A 25405-nucleotide genomic window follows, 5' to 3' on the forward strand; every position below is an offset into this window, starting at 1 on the left:
AACCCTCCCTTTCTGTGTTGCCTAAACCTAACTCCCCCCCCCCATCCCTAGTGTCTAAACCTACAAACTAGTTATAAATATTTGCAGCTGTAAATCAGTCACCAAGGCTTAAATGATGAAATACAGCTGTTTGGCATTCTATTATTTATTTGATATAATTTAAATTATTCTATACTTATATATTTATTTATTTACTTTTTGTGCATTGTATCAAGGACACTAACTTTCTAATTTATTAAGTTACCCTTTTTAGAGATGAGGTACCAGAATTTAAGACTATTTATTTCACTAAATAAATAGACTCATATTTGAATAAATACATTTAAAATTAATGATGTCTGTTTCAGGCCGGCTATCAAGATTATGTGTCAGAAGATGAAGAAGCATTGCAGTTGATTGGCCACATCCTACAGCAGGTGGAGATTGGTGTTCTTGAGTGTCAGGTGAGCAATACTTCTTTACATCTACACTAAGAATGCAGAAATGTCACTAGTCTCGAGCAAAGTGTCACCTGCACGTCTTTGCACTAGATGGCGCTACTGCTCCATGAATCTAGCCTCTTTCCTGATAGCTTGTTTTTGGTCCTTTCTTTATAAAGACAGGTAATAAAATCCAGCTGATGATTTGTTTCTTAAAATAATTGCAATCAAACCTAACATTTATTGTTCGTTGAGTTATTAAATGTCAATTTGCATACTCTTTTTGTAGACGAGCTCCCCGCTAAACAGCCCAAGAAAATGAGCAAACACTGTCAATATCATGTCCACACAATATTACAAATGCATATGTAGAGGCAATTTAAATGTACATAATTATAAATATATAACAAAAATCATTTTTGGATTTATATAACCGTATTCTTATATAAAGTGTTGTGGTGACTAATGGCAAGAAAATAATAACTGAATTATTGACATTCATACACCATGTAATTCATGTATAAAAATTAGGACTGTTGAATGTAAAATAATCACCATAAAAAAAAAATTGTATGGAAATCACCAAAGAGCTGTAGTGCATAAGTCTAATGGTGCATACACACGGTCAGATTTGTCAGATGAACGAGTGAACGATTTTTACAACGATTTGAACGATTTTATCAACGATGAACGATTTCTGACAGTATTAAAATTAATGAAATCGTTAAAATCTGACTGCAAACACATCAGATTTCAGAGATCGTTATCTGACATGTGGGAACGCGCATCGTTCGTCGATGCATGCCCCTCATGTCAAAGATATGAATGATTAACCAATTTTTATAATCGTTATCGTTCATTTCTGAAACAAAATCTGACCGTGTGTATGCAGCATTACAAGGACTTACTGATAAAGACTGATGAGCAGTTACGCAAATGTATAACTTCTACAGTATGATTAATACAGTGAAACAACACAATGGTTGAAATATATGAGAATTATTGATTGGTTTCATGTTCATTCATATTCATCATTCATCTTATAGTTTCCAATCGATTTAAAAGATAGCATGAGAACGTAAAAGCTGCTTTGAATAAAAAAATGATGTACAACTAGAGTCATGGCAGTCTATTAGGCATAGCCAGGGAGTGCTGAGGACACATACTGTAGCTAGACCTATGAGGGCCCCAATGCAAAATGTCTATGCCCCCCCCCCACACACACACAGAGGTGGGGGTGGGCGCAGAAATATTGCTATGGGGCCCCCATAGCTGTGTCTCTCCTAACTTATGCTGGTGAGTTGAGTCGCGTTAGAGGAGGGACAGGGCTGATAAGTCTGACAGGGACATGCAGCACTGATGATCCCTGCAGCAATCTGCTTCCTAGTCACAGACTGAAGTGTGACTGTGACTAAGGAGCAGTGTGCAGGAGGAATCATCAGTGATGTGGGCTCCTGTCAGACATATCGACCCCGTCCCTCCTCTTATCCAGTACGCATACTAACAGAAGTGGGTGCAGGGGGGTGATGGCCCTGTAAGACACTGGGGCCTCATAGCAACCACACCCCCTGCACCCACAGTTGCTACACACCTGGCTGAGACTGTCACATGTAATAGTCTCCATTGCAACATTGACAGAGCTGGATTAAGTGGGCAGGGGCTTTGTTCCCTTGGCTCCCTATACCAGGGGGCCCCCTGACCAGACCCTGGAACTTACTGTCGCCTGCAGTCACAGAATATACAGGGCAGGCATTTATTGAGCAGCTATTCAGATAAGAGTTATGGTCTTTGTGGGGCACATTAGGCAGAGGGGTCATGTACAGTAAATTACCAATTAGTACACAGGTGGCATGCAAGTGACAGGTTGGTGGGCTGGGTGGCATGTGAGTGACAGGTTGGTGGGCGGGGCTGGCATGTGAGTGACAGGTTAGTGGGCAGGGGTGGCATGTGAGTGACAGGTTAGTAGCCATTCCTGCCATACAGAACTGTCAGAAAATCACAGTTCAGTTGTGTTTAATAATTTCAGTCTCAATTGCCATCTCTAATAACAATAAAACATTTCTATTTGTAGGCACTCCTAGATACTTTTGCCAATTATTCCTATTTATGGAAGAAGGATGTTAATGAAGAATTCCAACTTTTTATTCATGGAAAGCAGAGGCTTACAATTTCACCAGGAAATGAAGTTTCAAGGTATGGGTATGCACCAATAATGAAGACTGACTAGTGAATATCTTCTTGCTTCTTCTCTCTTAAGTATTGCATTTCGTAACCCATTTAAAGTCTAGAGGACATAAAAGTAAAATCCAATTACTTAAAATGTGCAGAACGATTTCATTAATATTTTTGTTACAATGTAACTTTGCTATGACTAACAGAAAAAGTGACACATCCAAAGTCACAGAAAGTTGTCACCAGGATTCAGGTCAGAGTCTACCAACACATTTCTCAAAATAAGTTTATTTATTTATTTAGTGGAGTTCCGCTTTTTATTTTCCAACTATCAAAGTGTTATTATATTTCATATTTTATACAGTAATATGTTGAAATCTAAATATATGTTGTGACTTACCCCAATTGGATAAATAATAATGGATCGAAAAGTGCAGCGAAGAAGCAATGGGATTTTTAACTTAGCTGTTATAGAAGTTATTCCAGCACACTTGAATCGTCAGGTGCCTATTTATTTATTATCAGGTTCTAGACCCAATAATTATAATTTCTTATCACCGCTTATAAAAGCAATAAGAAATGAAGGATCACGCCACTGTATAAAAAAACACATGCAGGAACAGGGGAACCGCCAATGTAATGCCTTCACTTTTACTTCTGGTTCCCAGCACGGTTCTGCGCAGGCACGGTCTGCTGACCATGCATATGCAAGCAGAGAGTGAGAGGGAGACTCCCAGTAGACTCTGCTGAGTATAGCTAATAGGTTACAACAACGGCTAACGCTTTGCATTCCAGAGCTTGGTAAATTCCACAATTAAGCAGCCCCACAGAGACCTATGAGGGTTACTTTTATGATTCAAAATTGGGGATATCCCACAGCAGATGGGGCTTATGTAATAGGGTGCGATCTGGTGCCGCTGTGGGAACTCTTACGAGTCTTCCCATATTTTTAAAGAGGCAATAATTTTAAAGGCAAAACCAGCTTGGTTTTGTTTTAAAATGATTGCTGCTTTAAAAATATGGGAAGACTCGGAGGAGTTCCCACAGCGGCACCAGATTGCACCCTATTATATAAGCCCCAATATCTCCAATATTTGCTTTGGTCCCCTGTACATACATCCAGGGGATAAATAGTATTTGTGAGTACCCCTTGAAAACAGATGTTTTTGGGGGATATCCTGCAAATATTACTTTATACATAGGACCTTCAGTATTAAACGTATCAGATACATGGGCGTATCTATAATGTCTAGGGGGCCCAACCGCTCACACCCTGCATCCATTTATTAAATACTTACCTCTCCGGAGTCCTGTGTCAGCAGTACCATTGGTCTACAAATCGCCTGGAAAATGTCCGCCATGGCCATTTTCCCTGTGTTTTGCGCAGATGCAATGAGGAGATCACTGGGAAAATGTCTGCTGCACCATATTCCCGGTGACCTGCACATGCCCAGTAGACTCCGGCAGAGCACTAGAGTTTACTCTAGTGGCCAAAGTCTGCTATCATTGCGCTGGCGACAGCTGGGTGGAGAGGAGGGGGCCCAGGACAGAGACTGCACATGGGCCCCCTCCTCTGTTAATATGCCCTTGATCAGACATATCAGTCATTATCATTATCCTCAATCAAATGGTTTCAATTATCCTCAATCAACGTGGAGCCAAAAAATGCAGTAGTGAACACTGTGGTATGTCAGTGCACCCATCATTTTCTGCTAACAAAACCGCCAGTGTCCTCAAGTGATTGTTTTCACAACAAAATACAGATGTGCCCTCTTCCACCTTTGGCACTATGATGGCAAATGTGCGCACGAATCGCGCCATGCAACTTGCCGAGTACACGTGCGCCACGGAACGCTATGCCACGGCAGCATTCGCACAATGCAATCCTATGGGTCGTGGATGCAAACGCAGTGTGCATACCCAGTCGCGGGCATGTGACTCGTGCCATATGTGGTGCAATTTGCCACACAAGCGGCAGAGATACAAGAGGATACATCTGTAAATGAAATATCTCTTGGATACACGTCCCACTTTTTTCTAGTCAGTGGAATTCTTTGTATATCATGGATGATACAAGAAAAATAAAGCACAAAAATAGTGTACACTGCATATTGGAAAGATTATAATCTAGTACTGGTTGCACCCACTTTGCTTACCAAGTTATATTTGATACATTTAATATTTACGATCCAACTGCACCAAATATATTCCTATAACAGTACTTTCTGCTGTATCAAATGCCCTTAATTACTGTATGTGGGAAACTGTTTATTACCATTTTAGGATGTGTTGTTATATATGAGTTTCTGATTTACATGATCAATAAGTGGGAAAGTTGACACTGCCTTTTTCTGAAGTTTTTTGTTTAAACTAGGAGTCCACACTATGTGATATGCAGTGGCGTCACAAGGGGGTGCGGGCCGCACCCAGGTGTCACTCGCCGAGGGGTGACACCAAGGTGCAGACTCCTCCTCAGTGACTGGAGCTGGGTGCTGCACTGTATAATAAGTGCAGCACTCGGCTCCTGACAACTGTGAGGGAGCCGACCGATACTTCACACAGGGCAGTCCGCACCTCCGGCACCCCCCCTGCCCCCCAGTAACAACGAGACCACAGGAGTTCGGCCATGTGGCCACACCCCTTCCCGTGTGGCCACGCCCCTGTCCGTGTGGCATCAACCCTCCCCGCACCGGGTGACACCGCGGGGAGGGACACCACTGGCGATATGTCAGTCAATTAGCCGTCAAACGGCATATCACATCGGCCCTGCAGCACAACCAATGTCAATATACCTAGCAGATATATCGGCATATCTGGCGACTGACATCTCAACTGCGCAGGGAAATTTAAATGCCTGCTTAGTTGTTATGTCAGCGTGGACACATTGAACGGCAGATTTTCTAAGTGTGTATTGGCTGACCAATCGGCTTCTCAGTCTGTGGATTCCTGGTTTGGCGGACAAGTCGCCCAGGTGTGTACCCACCTTATGATGTGTCATCTTACAAACAGAATTTTTCTGTGATTAGTGCAATTAATTAGTTAAACCTAAAAATTTTATTGCAGCATTTTTCTTAATTTAGGTAAATACCAGTAAAATGATTTCTAATATATCTGCTCTCTGGTTTACAGCAGCAGTAATGTCAGTTTGAAATCTCACAACAATGCATTGATTGTAGCAGAAAGAGCATTTATTTTGCCTAAAGACACAGCAGTACAAGTCACCCATGGACCACTGTTAGAGGACTTTGATAATGAAATCTCAGCATACAAGGTTTGTGTAAAATTAATGACGTGATTTTTCCACGGGGTAACTACTGATTATAAATTGTTGATAACCAATTATGATTAATAATGTGCAACAGATTACCTCAGAAGTACACAATGCAGATTATATACAGTATCTGTTACTAATCATTCAAAACTTCAAAAAACAGGCAAAAAAAGTTCAGAAATGATTCACAAGACTGTAAGCTTTGGAGATACATATTTTTATACTCACTGAGAAAGTATTTTATAATATTGCTTTCATTAATAGGATGCCCGAGACAGCATTCAGAGACTCCCAGACCATCAGCAATGTAGATGGATAAAGGTGGATTTCCAGCCTATCAAGCAGGTTCTCACTGCTTATGCCCTCAAATGGATGTGGATCTTCACAAAATATCTCATAGACCAGGTGATCATTGCTGAGTCATGGGCTAAAAGCTATTGGCTATACATACAGTATACACCTAATTTGGCAAATAAGTCTTTGGGCTAAATGTAATAGCCTCCGAACATCCGACGCCGCAGGGAATTAGTCTTTTAAAAGGATTGTCACATACGGGAGACTTGTATAAATCCCTGCAGTGTCAGAAGTTCGAAGGCTATTACATTTACAGATGTGTTCACATACATCTTACCTCCGTGCGCTACAAGTCGTGTTAAAGATAATGCATGAGCATTGTGTGACTCGGTAGTGCCGAGTGTCTTTTCATGCAACTATTTTCTTCAAATGCGTCTTATTCGCACAGCGATGTGAACAGAACGCACACGCAGCTTCTGCTGATTAAAATGATATGCGGCATGCCTATATTCTCCTATATATTGCATGCCGATACACCCGCAGTTGCACACAGAATATAGGCATGTCGTATATATAATTTTAATCAGCAGATGAAAAGACACTACCGAGTCACGGCATGGCACGTCTAGAAGGGCTGTATAATACGCAAGGAAGTAAGATGTATGTGGACACATTAGTAGCCCTTCATCTGTGTGTCTGTATTACTGCTGTCTAAGGGGGGGAATTCCATTAGACCCGTTAATTTAACGGTTGTGAAAAATGGTCATAGTTTTGGGCTTTATCATCCGGGGGCCATTCAATAGCCTGAGACCCTTTATGACGCCCGTTAAATTAACAGCCGCTGACACTGTAATGCAGCATTTTGCATGCAGATATAACCGCGGTCGCACACAGAATATAGGCATGCTGCATATTATTTTAATCAGCACAAGCTACTTGTGTGTTATATTCGTGTGACTTGTGTGTTGCATTTTAAGGGAAAAAGTTGCATGAAGTTGCTACCAAGTCGCACAGCACTCATGCATTATGTGTAGCGCACACAAGATAGATGTATATGGATTATGGACACATCTGTACTTATGGCTAAGTGACTGCCTTATTTGTCTGATAATGTTTCAAAAGGAACGACAAGCCTTGCAGTAACATCCTTATAAATGACCATACTGCGGCATGCACAAAGGTAGAATAAGAGTTTTATGTATACTTACCTAAGCATTTAGTGCATGACTTGCCAGCGTGGCATTGATTTGACAAAGATGCTTTTTTATGTTGACTCAACGTTTATATTTTTAGACTACTGACACATTAAAAAGTTTAGATTCCTTCTTGAGAAGGACCGAGCCCCAAATAGAAAGTATAACAGGAGAAGAGAGGGACACAGGCTCTTTCATGAAGATGATGCACCTTTTTAACGAGGTAAAATTAAGTAATATGCATGTCTTTACATTTTTATGTTATTATTTATATTTTAATTTTTAGCCTATATATTAATGTATTGACATTTAAGGCTATGTACACAATGACGGTACAACTCTACATTTAGAATGTGCTCCTATTGCAAGTTAAGCAAAAAAAAAATGGATGCGAAAATAAAAATTAGTGTAACAAATGTGACAGTACATATTTATGTGCCTTTATCGTGTGTTGCACTGGAGTGCATTTTTTTTTATGCTTTATGTTGTATTTCAGTGCTTGTGATGTTTGCAATGCAGTTGAAAATGTACACACGTTTCCATGAGAGAACATTGTAAATGCAATGAGATGTGGGTAGGAAACATCTACTCATGCGTTTGGCTTGAACAAAGACAGCAATTGATGTACTGCCACATACACATGTATAAACTGTAGATTAAATAATTTTATACTTGCATATAATAAGCACATTTTTAATAAATACAAAATGCATATATAAAATGCAGTGTATTTTAGATTTTGTTTAATTTGTATTTTAAAATGTTATAAAAAAAAATGAATTGCAAAGGCCAGTATGTGTGACCCCTTCAAAAGTTAGGTTAAAACGATCCACTACTGTCTTCATTAATACAAATGTTATCTTTACATTTCTCGTCATTGTCTGTAAAGCTGAGTACACACTGACACGATGTCGGCACAATATGCCGTTTCTGGCTGAATCGGAACAGCATATCAGCTGCACAGTGTGTACGGCCAATATGCGCGCTCCTGCGGTCGCATGCATTATCATCCGGTCGGCTGTGCTGCATGTCCAACCAGACGATATCGCATGTGGCCCCGTTGCAGGTAATGAAGGATGGGACAAGGGATCGTTCCGTCAGTCATTACCTCGTTCTGATATGTACCCCGGATCCGATATTCGGCCTGTCGGTTGGGTACACATCGCTCAGTGTGTACGCAACTTTAGTATTTTCACCTCCACCAAAATACAAGTGTTTATATAATGGATTAGAATTGTGTAAATTAGGTAATATGCTTACTGTTTCGTAGACTCTGTTTACTAGTGGTTCCCAAACTTTTTCTAATCACGGCGCCCTAGAGTATCAGCATTGTTTCCACGGCACCCCTGGGCCAAAACTTTCTTATTGAGAAATGCAGCAAAAATGAAATGAAGTAAATTGTGCTTATATGTCGTCCTTAGGTTCCGTTATGTGGTGTTTGACAGGGCTGTGCTTCTTTTTGACCAGCCATTAGCCCTGGTTTTCCCTATCACACTGACTAAAAATCATTTTATTTGACACTGAACCAACAACCCGAGGCACCCCTGCAAGTGCCACGGCACACAGTTTGGGCACCACTAAACTACACTTGTCTGGCCGGGGTGTACTTTTATGTTTTGATATCTTAGAATTTTGACTGTTTGGCCACTTTTAAGGCTTTCTTCTCTATGCCTCTGCATACGTTCTCCAGTTATAGAACTCCTTGTTGATAAATTATATCAGATAAATATACATATCGCAGTCTTTGTAACCAATTGTATCTGCTGAGGTTTTTATTTTGAACATTTCAAACACAGTGATTAAGAACAAATATGTGTTTTACATGCATTGCTTTTTCACAAATACAGTCTATTATATTGGTAACGTGCGACAAGCCTTAACACAAGAGAAATAGGTCACACTGCTTTCCAAAAAGGAAAGTACAGTGTTAAACTTTTATAATGCAGTTGGAAAGGTCTCATAACAAAACCTTTCATGCTATTTAAAATCCACTTTTCCGACATTGGCGGAGGAGAAGCACATTATCAGCCCTGCTGCTGCACTCCAATGCTCACTGATTGAAGTGTGAGAGTGCAGTGCCAGAATATTGGAGCCACAGATTGCTAAATGTTTTATTTGCTGTATGATATTGTGCAGTAAGCAGAGACTTCACAATCAATGACTCTAAGTCGCCTCTGGCACCCCTCTCACCCACTGCAGTAATTAGGCTGTAAGGTGACATGTCTGCAGAGTAATGCATGGTTACTTTAATGAACAACATTAGGGCTACAGAAAGTAAGGAAAGCCTCTTGGGGTCACAGCACAGGTATACAAACTTGGGGATAAAGTTACTAAAGAGAGGTTTGTCTAGACCACCGCTTTTTAGGTATTGCCTGGCAGTTTAGAATCTGCCTGTTGGCAGTACCAGATTAAGGTCTATATGGGCCTGGAGCTGAATTTTTTGAAGGGCCTATAGTGTGCTGCTGCAGGAGGTATGCTCAGCATGGTGGGGGTGTGGCTACTGATATAGGGGTGTGGTCTGTGCCATTCCAGGCGCCCTGCTAGCCAGATGCTGGAGCTATGGGGCTGTGACAATGCCACCCACAGGGCTCTCTGCCCTGTGCGGCGGCACTAGTCGCACCGCCCTCCTTACGGTGCTGGCTAGAAGGAATATAAATTAGTGTTAGTACAGGAGTTCAGGGGCGGATTGAGAACTAAAAGTGGCCCTGGAAATTTTTTAAGAAGTGGCCTCATGTGGGTGGCTCCAAATCACCTGTAGGCGGGGTACCAAAACCAGAGTACAGTACATCACTATGTATGTGTATCTACAGTATCTTTCTTTCTATCTATCTATATAATCGAAGAGTATGTCAATTAAAAAAAAAGTGAATTATAATTAAAATGAGTACACATGATGTGTATGATGTCTCACTATTGCACCAATTATTACATGAAAGGTTGTAAAGCACCACTATATACACATGTACAACTCTCAGGGGCCTATTGATCAACACTAAAATAACATTTTTAAGGACATTTTCCTTAATTACCGTTATTTTAGTATTCATGAAGATACTGTACTTAACACAGGAGATATCACTGATATCTCCTGGTTAAATCTGCCTGCGTAAATGTCCACACTTCCCGTACATTAGTATGGGGATATAGAAATTAGGCTATTCATCAAATTCCGAAAATTATGTATTTTCGGTATTTGATGGTGTTACTATACGCCACTCTGAGGTGGCGTACAGTGGGTTACACTTCCCTGCTGTCAGCTGGGCAGGTCCTCCGCCGGCTCCCTCCATCACTCTGATCGCTTCTCAGGCTTCGTCTGCTGTGCTGTCACTGTGTTCTCCCGGCAGAACACAGTAAAGTTCAGAAAAAAAAAATGTGTTTTTTTTTTTTTTTCTAAACTTTACTGTGTTCTTCCGGGAGAAAACAATGTCAGCACAGCAGACGGAGCCTGAGGCGGCTGCAGCGGCCAAGTAAGTGGGGGACAGGGGGGAGGTGAGTTGAGGGGGGAGGGGGGATGGTTGATGGGGACAGAATTACCGCAGCTGTAGGCAGTGCTGCGCATGCGCTGGTTTTATGGATGTAACAGTGCGTGCGCAGCACAGATTCCAGCTGCGGTAAGTTAGTGTAGAGAGAGAAAACCATCTATTTCCCGAAAAGCTGTCATCGCAAAAATGACAGTTTTCGGAATAGATAGTTATGGAGAGGAGGAATGATGAATTCTTCCGGTAATTAGGTAGAACTCCATGTGAGTTCTAAAACTAATTACCTCGAGAGAATTTTTAGTTACGATGAATAGGCCCCTCTCTCTCTAGAAAATATAGATATTTAAAGCTATCTATCTATCTAATCTATCTGTAATAATCTATATCCAGCTCTGGTGATGCCTCTCCTGAATGCATGCCACAGTGAGTGCCCAGTGAGACTGCTCCTGTCCATGGCAGAGGTGCCAGGGTGCCTGCTCCCATTCCTGGCCTGGTTGCCCGTGCTGCTTTGACTCCGGCACTGAGTGCTTGACCAGCTGTGCAGGGTACAGGATCTTGCTGGGATTGTTCTTGTAGGACAGGCATCTCCAGAGCAGGAAGCAGGCCAGGTACAGATGCCAGCTCTGGAAGCTGGGGATGTGCATGGTGTGGGCTTGGAGTTACTGGGAGCTCCTTGTCAGCTCCCACCCTTTATATACCAGGAGCGGGCAGAGGGGCATCAGGTGTCAGCAATCGCAGGGAGGGGGAGTGGCAGTTCCTCCCAAGGGACAGGGTAGCATGGCCGCACACAGAGGAGGGACAGTTACATGGTGCGAGGCGGCAGTTACAGGGTGCGGGGTGCAGTTGTATGTAGGTAGTTACAGGGAATAGGTTGGGCAGTAACAGGGTGGGGGGTTTTAGTTGCAGGGGGACAGTTACATTGTGCAGGGGTGGGAGTTACAGGATGCATGTGGTGAAGGAGTGGAAGGTACAGCATGCAGGGGTGGAAGGTACAGGGTGCAGGGGTGTCAGTTGTAAGGAAGGCAGTTTCAAGATGCAGGGATGTCTGTTGCAAGGTGCAGGGGGGGCAGTTGCAAGGAAGCAGGTTCATGGGGTAGGGGATGGGTAGACACAATAGCAGGGTAAGTAAGGGATTGAAAAATACCTTAGAAGAGGTGTAGGATCACAGCTCCAGGCATCAGGCAGGAACTGTCTACAGGAGACTAGATGAAAATGAGTCAGGAGAAGAGCACTGCAGGAGCCAAAGGCCAGAAAGTTAACATCCCACAGCAGGAGCATGAGGCCAGATGGATACAGTCAGAGGGGGACCAATGTGGAGCCCAGAGATATCCATGCACACCGGCAGATGACCAAAGCAGGGGATTAGCGCCGTACAGAGTATGGGGGCAGTGACGGCAACACACAGAGGCCATGATGATTGAAGCGACAGGCAGGGTGCAGATGAAGCTGCACGCCTATGCAGGTCCACTCAAAAGCAGGTGGGGAGACATAGACAAGCAGAGACCAGTGGCCGTCGGGACCCTCCACAGACGATCACTGCCGAGTTACCAGAACCCACAATGGCAGCCAAGGCTTACACAGCAGCAGCAGCAGAAGTTCGCAGGTGCAGGCAGCAGAGGTGGAAGTTCCTTCCACTCACCGGGACCACCTGACCGGATCAGTTGTCGATGGCAGAGGCAGGTCCACACTCCACAGGTGCGCAGGTAAATCCTGGAGCTGGTGCACTTCATCTCCACACTGCTGCCGTTCAACACGTGCGGGGGCAAGGGAGAAGTGGACCGGATAAGTGGCATCAGTGGTGGTGAACTGTAGGAGGATGAGGGAGCGGCTATCCAGGCGACTCTAGAAATGCTGGCCCCCAAGTGGAGAGCTCACAGAATGGCACTGCTCAGTCCAAGAGCCAGCGTGAAAAAAAAAAAAAAAAAAGTGATATATAAAAAAAAAATCACCCTGCCGATAGATTCAGCGGGAAGATTCCCGGTGGGCCGACTAACCTCAGTCAGGAGACTCAGACAACCTGCAGAGCCATCTTCACGGAGCTGCCTGTGAGTGACTGCTGTGCTGTACTGGTCCGACTAGAACAGCAACAGCGAAGTGGATGTCGGGGCGGCACCTTTGTGACGTCACACGGTGTGTGTATGCAGCGCAAGGAGAGAGAAGCCTTCCACTGCGCTGCCATAACATCACGTGTAACCACTACATGCCGGCGGCGGCTTTTGATCTGCCGCGGCCGGGCCGGGGGTTGTTAGTGGCTCACAGACAGGCACGGGGGTGGGCTGCATCGGATGGCCACTGGCGGGCTGCTATAAAAGGATTTTTTTTTCCTGTTTACAGCAGCACAGCAGATGCTGTGGGCCTATTTTGATGGGTGGGCCTGGAGCTGGAGCTCCATCCGCCCCATTATTAATCCGGCCCTGCCTGTTGGAGTTACTGACCGGCAGGTATTTTATTTACTGTGCAAATGCCAATGAAATTTGTCAAAACAGTGCTCTGTGCAAATGCACTAGACTTGTTCAAATGTAGGGACCTGTAATGTTACTTAAGCTAGTACACACTTGACAGATTAAAGGATCCATAATTAATGTTTTTGCGAGTTGAAATGATCATATGAACATCCGATTTCCAGTGTACACACTACTCAATTATCTTTCCTGTTGGAATGATATAAGCCCCTAAAGATCGTTGAGGTGCCGATTTTAAATGCACTACGTTGGCCTGATCACAAGCACACAGCATTTGTGACATAATATTGGCTCGTTAGAACTGATGAAAGTCGTGCAGTACCCGGGTGCTGTGTACACACTGGGTCTGATTCAGACCCGGTCGCAAGCGCTGAGCGCTCGCAACCGGGTCGATGGTGGCCCACAGCGCATGCGCACGAAGGAGACGGGCACTCCGTCGCTCCGGGTCTCGCACCAAAGGGAGCGAGCTGTCGATGTTGAGTGACAGCTCGCCCCCTTTGGTGGGTGGGCCGGGGGGGGGGTGGCTGCCCAAACGGAGGCATTCCCATGAGAACGCCTGCCATTTGGGGGCGGCCCCACTGACATCACAAGTGATGTCAGTGGAGAGCTTCCGGCTCTGTTGGAGCCGAAAGCTCTCTGGGGCTTGCGATGGGTGAGACCCTACCATAAGGGTCTCATCGCAAGCCCGATGGTCGCGATGGTCTCTTGACCATCGCGACCATCATCATGGCCGCTCGTAATAGCTGTGGGTGGTCACCCACAGCTATTCGAGCAGCCGGGAGGCCGCTCCAAAAAATAAAAAGCACGGCCCTGATTCAGAGCGAGCGCGTTGTCAGAGCGAGCGGCTCTGAATCAGGCCCACTGTCCAATAATCATACCAGGTAGCCGAAAATTGGCTGTTAGGAGTGATTACAGTTTGTTCTCAGCATTAGTTGCTACTGCAATATAACGTTCCTTGTTCCCTAGTGTCTATATACTCTGAGTGGCCAAATCATTATGACCACCAGGCGATTTTCTGCAAAGTAGTTATTCCGCAGATAATGTTGACATTGGATAACTGAATCTGTGTAAGAACAGAAAGCAACGCTATCCAGAGACTAATGAGGCATATTACTCATGAAATAATGGGTAAACTACGAAATGTGGCGACTTTGAATGTGGAATGATTGTTGATGCTCGCAGCAGCGGTACGAGTGTTGGCAAAACGGCTGTATGGGTAAATGGTTCAAGAGCGGCAGTTGTTAATGTGTACACAGAGTGGTCCAAGCAGACAAAAAAGTGGGTCTGTGCGCAAGGCCTGTGGTTGTATATGGCTACTGGATGCTCTAGCACACAGGTTCTCAAACTTGGTTCTCAAAACCCCAATCAGTGCATGTTTTCCAGGTCCCCTCACTGAATCATAAGTGAAATAATTAGCGCCACCTGTGGATCTTTTAAAATTTGTCGGTGAGTAATAACTACGCCTGTGCATCTGCTGGGTGACCTGGAAAACTTGACCTGTGTGAGGTCCTGAGGACTAAGTTTGAGAACCACTGCTCTAGCAGAACGGAGAGTGGCCAGACATGTTCAGTCCCACAACCAGGCAGCAGTGCATCAAATTATGGATCATCTGAATCAGGGATCAATTCACATGGCGTCTTAACGAACAGTATATCGCACATTACATCGTATGGGCTACAGAAGTATAAGGCCTGTCCATACACCATAGATAGAGGGTTCAAGTGCTGCGCACAACCTATATCTATTTGAAAACTGGGAGGGCTAAGATATAATAAATGTAAATGTAACCAAAAGCTCTACCTAACCTTTATGATATTCATACACAATGTGTAGATTATTTAGGAAGTGATGCTAGACACAATAAATATAGATATGATGTTTTACTTAAATTCTGAAAATACATGCAATAATGTGCAACAGTATATATATAAAAATATCAATAGCAACTGTGAATCAGCACAATATGGTGGGTGCACAATCCACCGTGTACCTGACTGTACACCCTGTGGTGGTCTGTGCAGTCCCAATATGAGAGATCACCAGTTGATCTTATGATACAGTAGGAATTGAAGGGGTTACTCCCATGTGCCAACCTGATACCTGTAACACACCTCTAAATATGTAGATGTAATAGCATCTATGGAATATGAGGATGAGAAACAGCGGCGTCCCGCTATTCTCAATAGGAGATACCTCAATAGAGCGTCCAAACGTCCTGTGTGTTGATAGTGTGCGTTGCTCTGGAGAGCCGGGGGCCGCGGACACTCCTCTCAACAGAGGATACTTACCCGGATGTGCTCTCAGCTCTCTGCCTTGTTGATCTTCCTGTCGGCTGCGTGGAGATATCTTATACTCCCGGAGGAAGACCAACTAGGTCGAAACGCGTTGGTGACAGAACACGCAGAACTTATCCATTTACTCAAAGTGCCCTGAGACCTGTATCCACTTGTAAATTGAACATTTCATCGCGAGAACGCCGCTGAAAGGAGACCGCATCAAGCGCCCCAATGCACCCAAGCAGATCAACAAGGCAACTGAGAGCTCATCCGGGTAAGTATCCTCTGTTGAGAGGAGTGTCCGCGGCTCCCGGCTCTCCAGAGCTAGGACCGCTGTTCACTTCCTCTCACTGCCTGCCGGCACACTCAGACACGCGCCCGGACCTAACTCTGGAAACAGGGATAGTGTCCGTGTTTGCATGGTCATGAGCACCGCAGCACAGAGTGATCCCCGCTGCCAGCCGAAGCCAGCCACCGCCGCACCATCACAGCATCACCCCGGGCAACGCACACTATCAACACACAGGACGTTTGGACAATCTATTGTGGTATCTCCTATTGAGAATAGCGGGACGCCGCTGTTTCTCATCCTCATATTCCATAGATGCTATTACATCTACATATTTAGAGGTGTGTTACAGGTATCAGGTTGGCACATGGGAGTAACCCCTTCAATTCCTACTGTATCATAAGATCAACTGGTGATCTCTCATATTGGGACTGCACAGACCACCACAGGGTGTACAGTCAGGTACACGGTGGATTGCGCACCCACCATATTGTGCTGATTCACAGTTGCTATTGATATTTTTATATATATACTGTTGCACATTATTGCATGTATTTTCAGAATTTAAGTAAAACATCATATCTATATTTATTGTGTCTAGCATCACTTCTTAAATAATCTACACATTGTGTATGAATATCATAAAGGTTAGGTAGAGCTTTTGGCTACGTTTACATTTATTATATCTTTAGCCCTCCCAGTTTTCAAATAGATATAGGTTGTGCGCAGCACTTGAACCCTCTAATTTTGTACCCACAACGGATGAAGTCAGACATCCATAAGTGCAGCAGCACACAAATTAGTAGCCCTTACCATTTACACTGAGTGCGCAGGTCCACTGCAAAACTATCATACACCATTGATATCTGCTGCAAACAGCATGAAACGTTCCAGTTTGCTCAGGAACACAGGAAATGCTCAGTAAATTATTGGGAATGGGTCATGTGGTCAGATGAATCACATTTGCAATTACACCATACAGATGGTAGGGTGAGGATATGGAGACACAGCACAAAAACATGGATGACGACAGGCTGGAGAAGACAACATTATGGAGGTGCAGTGCATTACATTTGGGCTAATACGTATTTCCAATGAAACATGCTGACAGTAGAGTCCAGACTTAGAAGAATTCAAGATGTATTAATGGCACAGACGGTGTAATGGTTAGCGTTACTGCCTCACAGCAATGAGGTCATGGGTTCAATTCCTACCATGGCCCTAACTGTGTGGAGTTTGTATATTCTCCCTGTGCTTGCGTGGGGTTCCTCCGGGTACTCCAGTTTCCTCCCACACTCCAAAAATATACTGGCAGGTTAATTGGCTCCCCTCAAAATTGACCATAAGTGTGTATGTGTGTGAGCATGTAGTAGGGAATAGAGATTGTAAGCTCCACTGGGGCAGGACAGATGTGAATGGCCAAATATTCTCTGTAAAGCGCTGCGGAATATGTGTGCGCTATATAAATAACTGATAATAAATAAATAAATGGCAAAAGGTAGCCCAGCAAAGTACTAACTTGCTGGTCATAATAATGTATAGTGTATACATAGTTTATATAATTAAAAGGTTATGTCAACAAACACATATCATGACGATCTCAATGATAACAAAAGCTATTTTTTTCTATATATTAAATTAGTATTTCTACAACAAAGTGTCAATAACAACATGAGAACTACAGCTCAGTAAGGCATGTTTGTTTTTATTATAATAATTCAAATTAGGTATCAGTCCTGCTGGCAATAACTTAAGAGTTCCTTTCCGTTGACCTGTTTTGTTGTTGTTAATGTGATCTATTTAACATAATTGGATGTGACTACAATTAGTACTGTCTGGCCTTTAGTACAGTCATACATCAAGTTTTGCCCTCAGCATGCATTAATTAGAGATACATCCTCATAGAGTGTGTTGCCAGTTCTCATGACTGACAAGCAAATATACTTAAAGTCCAAGCTCTAGGATTTTAGCCCTGCATCATAGGCTTTTGTGGCACTGTATGACCTATTTGATTTTCCCACTGCATATTGTTTAATACAATACTCCACATAGTATAACACAAGCGCAACTTTTGTGTCCTTTTGAGACTGCAATTAAATTTTTGGTGCTTGGACACATAGAGAGTTATTCATATCTTAACTTCTAATAAAAACATAATTTAAATATACCTACAGATGTGCCCACATACATCTAGCCTCCTTGCTCGTTAAACAGCAATGCTGTGGTGTGACTTGGTAGCGCAGTGTCTTTTCGTGCGACTTTTCCCCTTCAATTGTGTCTTAATCGCACAGCAATGCAGATAAAACGCACAAGCAGTATCTGCTGATTAAAATGATATGCGACATGCCTATATTCTGCGTGCGACTGTTGGTGTATCTGAATGCGAAATGCTACGTTACAGTGTCAGCGGCGTTTCGCATGCAGATACACCCGTAGTCGCACTCAGAATATAGACATGTCGCATATCATTTTAATCAGCATAAGCTGCTTGTGTGTCCTAGTCGCATCACTGTGCGAATAAGATGCAAATGAAGGGAAAAGTCGTATGAAAAGACATTGTGCTACCGAGTCACACGGGACTCACATGTTATGTGTAACGCGACTTGTAGCGCATGGAGGATAGATGCATGTCAGCACATCTGTGCGGTAATTTTTGAACCTCTTACAGCCAGAATAACAAATGTGATCTTTAAACTTGATTCAAGTGATTCAAGTTATCTCTAGATTTAAATCTTAAATGTATAACCACAGTGTCAAGTTAATCATTATTTAGAATGTTAAGTTAATGTAATCAATGCTAATTGTTTACAGGATAATATTTGGCATTACATTTTCAATTATTGTCATTTACAAAAAAACTGTAAAAACCCAATACATGGGCCTAGAATGTACATGACTTTTTGTGACAAATGCAGTAATCTTTTACGTTAGTTCATTTATAAGCAAATGGATTTAATCAGAAAGATGGCTTGGTTGTCAAAGTTTGCAACTTCTAATGACATGATCATCAGAAATTGGGTAAATTAGCATGTACCCTCTGGAATGGGCACAGGCATACATTTCCTTTTGGATCCACAATCTCAGAGAAGTTTGTGCACTGTCTTTTTATACAAGGGCAGGTCTTAAATGCACAAAAGGTGCATGCCCTTACAATATGTATGTGTTTGATGGACAAATGGCAACATTTGCACACAAATAAATATGTTGTGTGTCCCTATAGTCTGTGGTTAGTTAGCGAGAATAAAGGTGCCTATACACGGTGCGATGCACCCTGTATGGCGACTGCCGATCTGTCAGTAGACGGATCGTGCTGTCACCGCCGGCAATCGTGCGGTTCCCGCAGACCGCACGATATGCTGTCTTCCCCCTCCTTCACCTGAATGGGGTTGTACATCGCATCCCAGATCAGATGGTTCTGCATGAAGACCTGGGGATGTGATGTACGATCCACGGGAGTGCACAGCACGATATCAGGTACGATATCGTGCCCGTACACGGCACGATATAGCACCTATATCGTGCCCATCCGTCGGATTGGCACGTATATCGTGCCGTGTATGGGGGCCTTAACTGTCCCCAGTATTGTGTTCGTAACATATTGGTCTTTAACAGCTTTGCCTGATTTTGGATTCAAGCTCAGCAGTTAATATCCTTGTTTTCTGATGTCTTGTGTTTATAACTGTTAAATTATATATTATATATGTATTACACATGTAGTATAAATGATGTTTGTCTATTAAATAAGGTTTCCTCAAAGCAAGCGGAAATGGAGGTGCAGTTTACAGTGTTACAGAAGACAGTGACTCTTTTAGGAAAGCATGAGATGGCTCTTCCCACAGACAGTGAGGTTCTCTATAAGACCATGCCTGCACGCTGGAACAGTATGAAGACCAAAGTGTCGCTTGCCAAGCAACGCCTGGGACCCAGGATACAACAGGAAGCTGATATAGTGACCAGGGTAAAGTATCTCCAGTTGTACTTTAATATATCTTTACAGCTAATAGACTGTCATTTGTATGCCCACTTTTTTTTCTAAGCAAATTTTTTATTGAAGCATCAAGTGTCGCATTTACAGACATCACAATGAACAATAATACAAATGCAATGATCACAATAGTTGTAGAATAGTGCAAATGTATGTTATTATCCGAACAGCAAAGAGAAGAACCAATAGGTTCTATTTACATGTGGAATAATTGCCATACATAAGAAAATTTGAATAGTACAACAAATCATTGTAAGGACATAGTAGAAATATAAATAAATAAACTAGATAGCTCGCCATTCCCCCTGCCTCCCACACTCCACCGAATGTACATATAAAAAGTTATTGAAAAGAAATATCAATGTTGCAATCTTATCAGAGGGTCATTAGCTGCAAGTTGTAACAGATACCAGGACGAGTTCTGTAGACTATTATGGATTTGGGAACGCATAGAGGTAGACAGTGTGTCTATATAACTTTCCCACATAAGGAAGAATTTCTCAGCTTTAAGGTCTTTATCTAAAATGACTTCAACCCAATTCATTATAAACAAGTAATGTAACTTGGCTTTAAAAAGAGAAAGGGCTCTATTTACTACAATCCGCATATTGAATGCAGATTGTAGTGTGATATTACCGAGTGAATTCGAGGCAATATCACAGGGATTTACTACAAATCCCTTACAGGGACAGAGCTTGCGATAAAGCTCTGTCCCTGCAAATCCCCTTCGGAGCCTTATCACGGTATTTTCGCAAAAAATACCGTGATTAAGTGCCCGCGCATGCGCCGACCGGTTGCCGCTGCTACCCCCATGGCGCTAAGCCCCGCCCCCGCAATCACGGATCCCCCGCAACCCCCCTCTCCCTTAATTACACTTACCTGCATGTTCCAGGCCTTTGGTGATATTCTCCATTCCTCCGGTCAGGTGATCTCCCATACTGCATTGGGGCCCGATCACCTGATGACCGGGCAGCAGTGCACTATGGGAGACCAGCTGACCGGAGGGGAGTCATCCCCGGAGGCCCGATCACCGGTCCCTGGAGTCAGGTGATTACTGGGACCGACTCCCGGCTCTGCTCTCCCCGTTAGAGCAGGGCAGGAGGCCGGTAACCGGGGAAGACCCTGGATAACGCCACCTCCAGGTGGCGTTATTATCACAGGGCTTTCCCCGATATTTTTTCACATTTTATTTTTAGTAACTCTGGTCGGAACACATTTCCCATTACAATTATGGGAAATGCGATCTGCTTTACTAAAAATAAGTGATACTTAGGGGTTGGAGTAGAATTTTACGAATTCTACTCCAATTGCCCTGTAATAACTATAGGTGATACTAAAATAATGTGAAAAGGGTGTGAAAACACCCTTTTCACTTTATTTTAGTCAAAAATAGAGCCCAAAGTGAGAGTGGGAGGGGTTTATCCAGGTTTGTAAAACAGCCTTACATGCCGCTGCACTTAATGCCAATAAAAGGCGTCTGCTACCTTGAGTAATGCAAATATTGGGGGGAATTATACCAAACAAGGCTCATTCCGGCATAAAAGGAACATAATTGACCAAATTAGCAATAGCGTAGGCATGTGCTTGAAGCCAAAAACCACGAATAATGGGGCATGCCCAAATGCAATGATACAAATCTGCTGATTGAGCTCCACATTTACAACAATTTGAATTTGGCGAGGATCCTATCAAGAAACTCCTATGGGGAGATAAATAGGCTCTATGTAGGATATTTAAAAACATTGCAGTATAAGGGGAGTAAGGCATCAATGTGCAGGCTTTATCATGAGATCGAATGAAATCATCTGCTGTCATATGAGGAAATCAGGCTAGCCATGCTTATGCCCACTTTTAACCATATTTTTATTACTACAAATTAAATATGAATATTTGGTTTTACGTAATGTCTTGGCTATCTATGACCTGCCAGCCGGTGTTAACTGTCTGGGAGTAATAGATTAGAAGAACCATCGGGTTTGTCGTGGCTTCACTAAAATGACAAAGAGTTCAGGACCTACACAGTAAACGGAATAAAACCGTTAATCCCAGCGTTGGTATCTGGAAATAGTTACTCAGAAGCAATAGAAAACTGTCAAATATCGAAAAAACCATGCAGCAAGTGAACCAAGCCAGATGAAGGCTTCTATCTAACAGCAGACTAATTAAATCAAATGTCACTGCGCTGAATTCTTCAATATATATATATATAGATGTGAATGGTAACACCACAATAATCTGTTTCCTATTAAAGCACACAAGAGGCTTGTATATCATAGGCCTATTCACTAGCAATCTGTGTTTATGATTGAGAATATCAGTCAGTAGAAACAATGTTGCGCATTAAAGAGTTCAGGACCACAGAAATACATGCTTGTGGCTGCATGCGAAATGCTGTTCCCTATATGTAACTGGGTTTTAAAGCTGACCATTCAGCATCTCAGACAGATCGTATGAAAGTGTCTTTGCCTTTGATGATAATACAGTCATAGTATAGCCATATAATAACCACAAGTATGAGTAAACTGTTTTCAATAATATTGGATTATCTCAATACATTTAAAGAAGCAATTCACCTTACATTAGTTTTAGTTGGCTGTTTTTAAATGTGGGTTTCACTCGGGGAAAATTTCAGGTGGCACAAGTTTATAACAAGTTGGATGTGTAATCCTCATTTCAGACATATTAATATTTATTTATATACGTAGTACCTTACTCTCAATAGGAGCAGAGCACTTTACATTATTACTAAGGCGGCCATCTTGGCTCAGTTACACTTCTATGAAATCACAATCCTTGTCCTATTGGAGCTTATAGGCTAAACTCCATAAAACACACCACTCCATTTTACAGAAGCCAATCAACCTGCTAGTATGTATTTGAATAGTATGTAATCAGAGCACTGTGAGGAAACTCATGCAAGCACAGGGAGAACTTAGACTCTACATAGATAGGGCCCTGGTTGAAATTGGACCTATGAATCCAACTCAGACTGTAAGGTAATAATGCTAACTATTGTGACATGGTGTGTTTTACATCACAATCTTCCTGCATCTGTTTAACAATGGAATATATCAATATGTCATTATATGTTAGCGCTTCCTGTGCTGGCCCCGCTCCCTAAGCGTATGATGTCATGATGTCACGTAGAGGGAGCAGGGCCGCAAGCACTGCCTTGTGCATCCTCAGGACCCTCTGAGTGCATGGTGTGCCTCTGTAACGTCCAAAGGATGCTTCGGGCGGCACTGGCTGTAGGGTGCCGTTCCAGGAACCCTGCTAGCCAGAAACAAGGCCTGAGGGGGAGCGATGGTGCCTCTAGCACATATCCTGTAATAATTGCATGCAGTGAGATATTTACGTTTATGCACATTAGTAAAGTGCTGCAGAATATGTATGTACTATATAAATAACTGGTAAAAAATAATAATGAAATTAACATGCATGTGCAGTCAGCCTGAAATATTATATACCTCACTATGCTAAACACTACTAAATGCGTAACAATGATGACCAATAATATATGTACAGTATATTATTTAAATCTCATTGAAATTGTCATGTAACAAAGGGCCTGATTCATTACGGATCGCTATTGCGACCGTAGCTGCAATTTCACACGCAGTCCCACTGCGAAAATAAGCTAATGAATGCTATCGCATTGCCGTCGGCCTAACTTAAGGACGCCCACTTCACCTTACACACATCCGTAATGCTTAGCAAGACTGCAAAACCATCGGTAACATTGAGTACCACTGGAGCCTCACACACACTTGCACAAGGTCTGACTTTACTCATAAATTGCTAACCTCATCGCAAGCAGTGAAAGCCCAAGCTGTGAATGGCATCACAATGGCTAATTTATGCACGCCCCTGTAACAGCGTTCAAATGCACTGGCATGCCTGCGTTTCGCTGACTAACCCCTGTCACCACCCCCAAACGGTACTTCCTGTCAATCACTCTACAAAGAATCTATGTAGTCACTGCAATCGCAGACTGATCGCAGTGGAGCCTTCACGCAGGTGCACTGCGATGCATGCACACTGCACAACAATCGTCCATCTGCGTGTGTAATCGCAGTTGCGATCGGTGATAAATTAGATCCAAAGTGTTCAGAAAATGTGAAAATTTTACTTTACGTTTTTTTTTATTCCCCTTATAATAAAATTGTATTTGAATAAACCAAACGTACAAGTGTATTCTAATATTGGGTAGACACACAGACAAAGGCTTACTAAGCTAATAATGTCCTCTCTGTGTTATTATTTTATAATAGACATGCATGGACATTGCCCTATCATTGCAAGTAATAGTTGTATAATTAGAGCGTTTTGACATTAGGACATGACAATTATACATTACTCTGGTCCTGCACTTGACATGGCAGGTTAAATTACAGCATCTCTAACCTCTAATGTCACACAGTGTGCTACCATTTGTAGCATGAGCCTTAAGGAACTGGTACGTGAAGAATCGTCTCATAGTCAGAGCCTCTACTAAGGGACATATTCAATTAGCAGCAAAAGTCGGCTACGTTTTGCCTCCCGGACTTGCCACCTACATCGCGTGTTTTTGGCGAAAAGTCTTTCCGAGCGCACCACCGCTTTGGCCCAATTCAATTCCAAACTATGCGAAAACGGGACACGGCGATACTCAAACAGGCGAAAAGTGCTGTCAGTTTTGGGGAAATCAGCCTGACACCCCCCAAAAGATGCACTGACATTGGGGATCACTATAGATCTTCCCAAATAGCCCTGCTGAAGGTATTTGGGGTACTTAAATGATCTCAATAGCAGCTATTTAGCGTCTTTGCATAAGTGGAGAAGAATATCATTTTGCAGGTTTTTTTTGGTGAAAATAAGTAGACCCATCAAAATTGGGGTACATGAAAATGGGTGCTAGCATATTTTAAACTTCTTAAAGTGAAGTTTTATAAAACATAAAAAATCTACCTGCCGCAAGCACCAGCAATAAAAAAAACACCTGGGGCATACATGGGGACCCCCCTGGAGTCTATTTAGATAGTTTTTAACTTTGAACCCCAACTTTGTTTTTTGCACCCCCAAAACAAAAGCACTTTTTTGGGGTGTTCTAAAGTTTTTTAAAACTGTTTTTTTTTATGCAGTTTACCTTTGGGGGACTGTCCCAAGGGTGCTGGGGTTTTTTCAGAAGTGTGCACCCCAAAACCGCAATTCTGCACTTTTTTTCGACCCCTGTTCATAGGCAAATCTTTTTCGCCTATACCAATGCATTGACTTTCCGCATAGGTGAAAAGTCTTTGGAATTGAATATGGGGATAAGTTTTCGCCTGGCGAAATAATATCACCGGTGAGAAGTTTTCGCCAAAAATGGCTTATCGCGGCTAATTGAATACGTCCCTGAGTGCGACAAGTGTAGAAAAAATGGTGGTGTCCTAAAGTACTGACTGACAGCTCCAGGGTCACAGGATCTGTTGCATCAGCTACTGTACCAGTCTACAGGAAATAGCAGCTATTTACATTAAACAATATGGGTATGTTTTGGTATTTAGAAAAAAACGAAATAATAATAAATAAAAACTATTAATATTA

General features: G+C 42.8%; 1 protein-coding gene across 1 annotated transcript in view; it reads left to right on the forward strand.

Annotated features, from left to right (window-relative positions):
• LOC148507539 (uncharacterized) overlaps positions 1-25405 on the forward strand; it is a 662982-nt gene that overhangs the window by 80340 nt on the left and 557237 nt on the right. The window contains exons 21-26 of the mRNA XM_088445856.1: positions 348-443; positions 2491-2645; positions 5721-5862; positions 6127-6267; positions 7450-7572; positions 19601-19813. Of these exons, the coding sequence (XP_088301982.1) occupies positions 348-443; positions 2491-2645; positions 5721-5862; positions 6127-6267; positions 7450-7572; positions 19601-19813 (870 nt within the window). The remainder of the gene's footprint in view (positions 1-347; positions 444-2490; positions 2646-5720; positions 5863-6126; positions 6268-7449; positions 7573-19600; positions 19814-25405) is intronic.

This window comes from Taudactylus pleione, unplaced genomic scaffold, assembly GCF_031769625.1.
Source record: "Taudactylus pleione unplaced genomic scaffold, aTauple2 ptg000391l, whole genome shotgun sequence".
Taxonomy (NCBI): domain Eukaryota; kingdom Metazoa; phylum Chordata; class Amphibia; order Anura; family Myobatrachidae; genus Taudactylus; species Taudactylus pleione.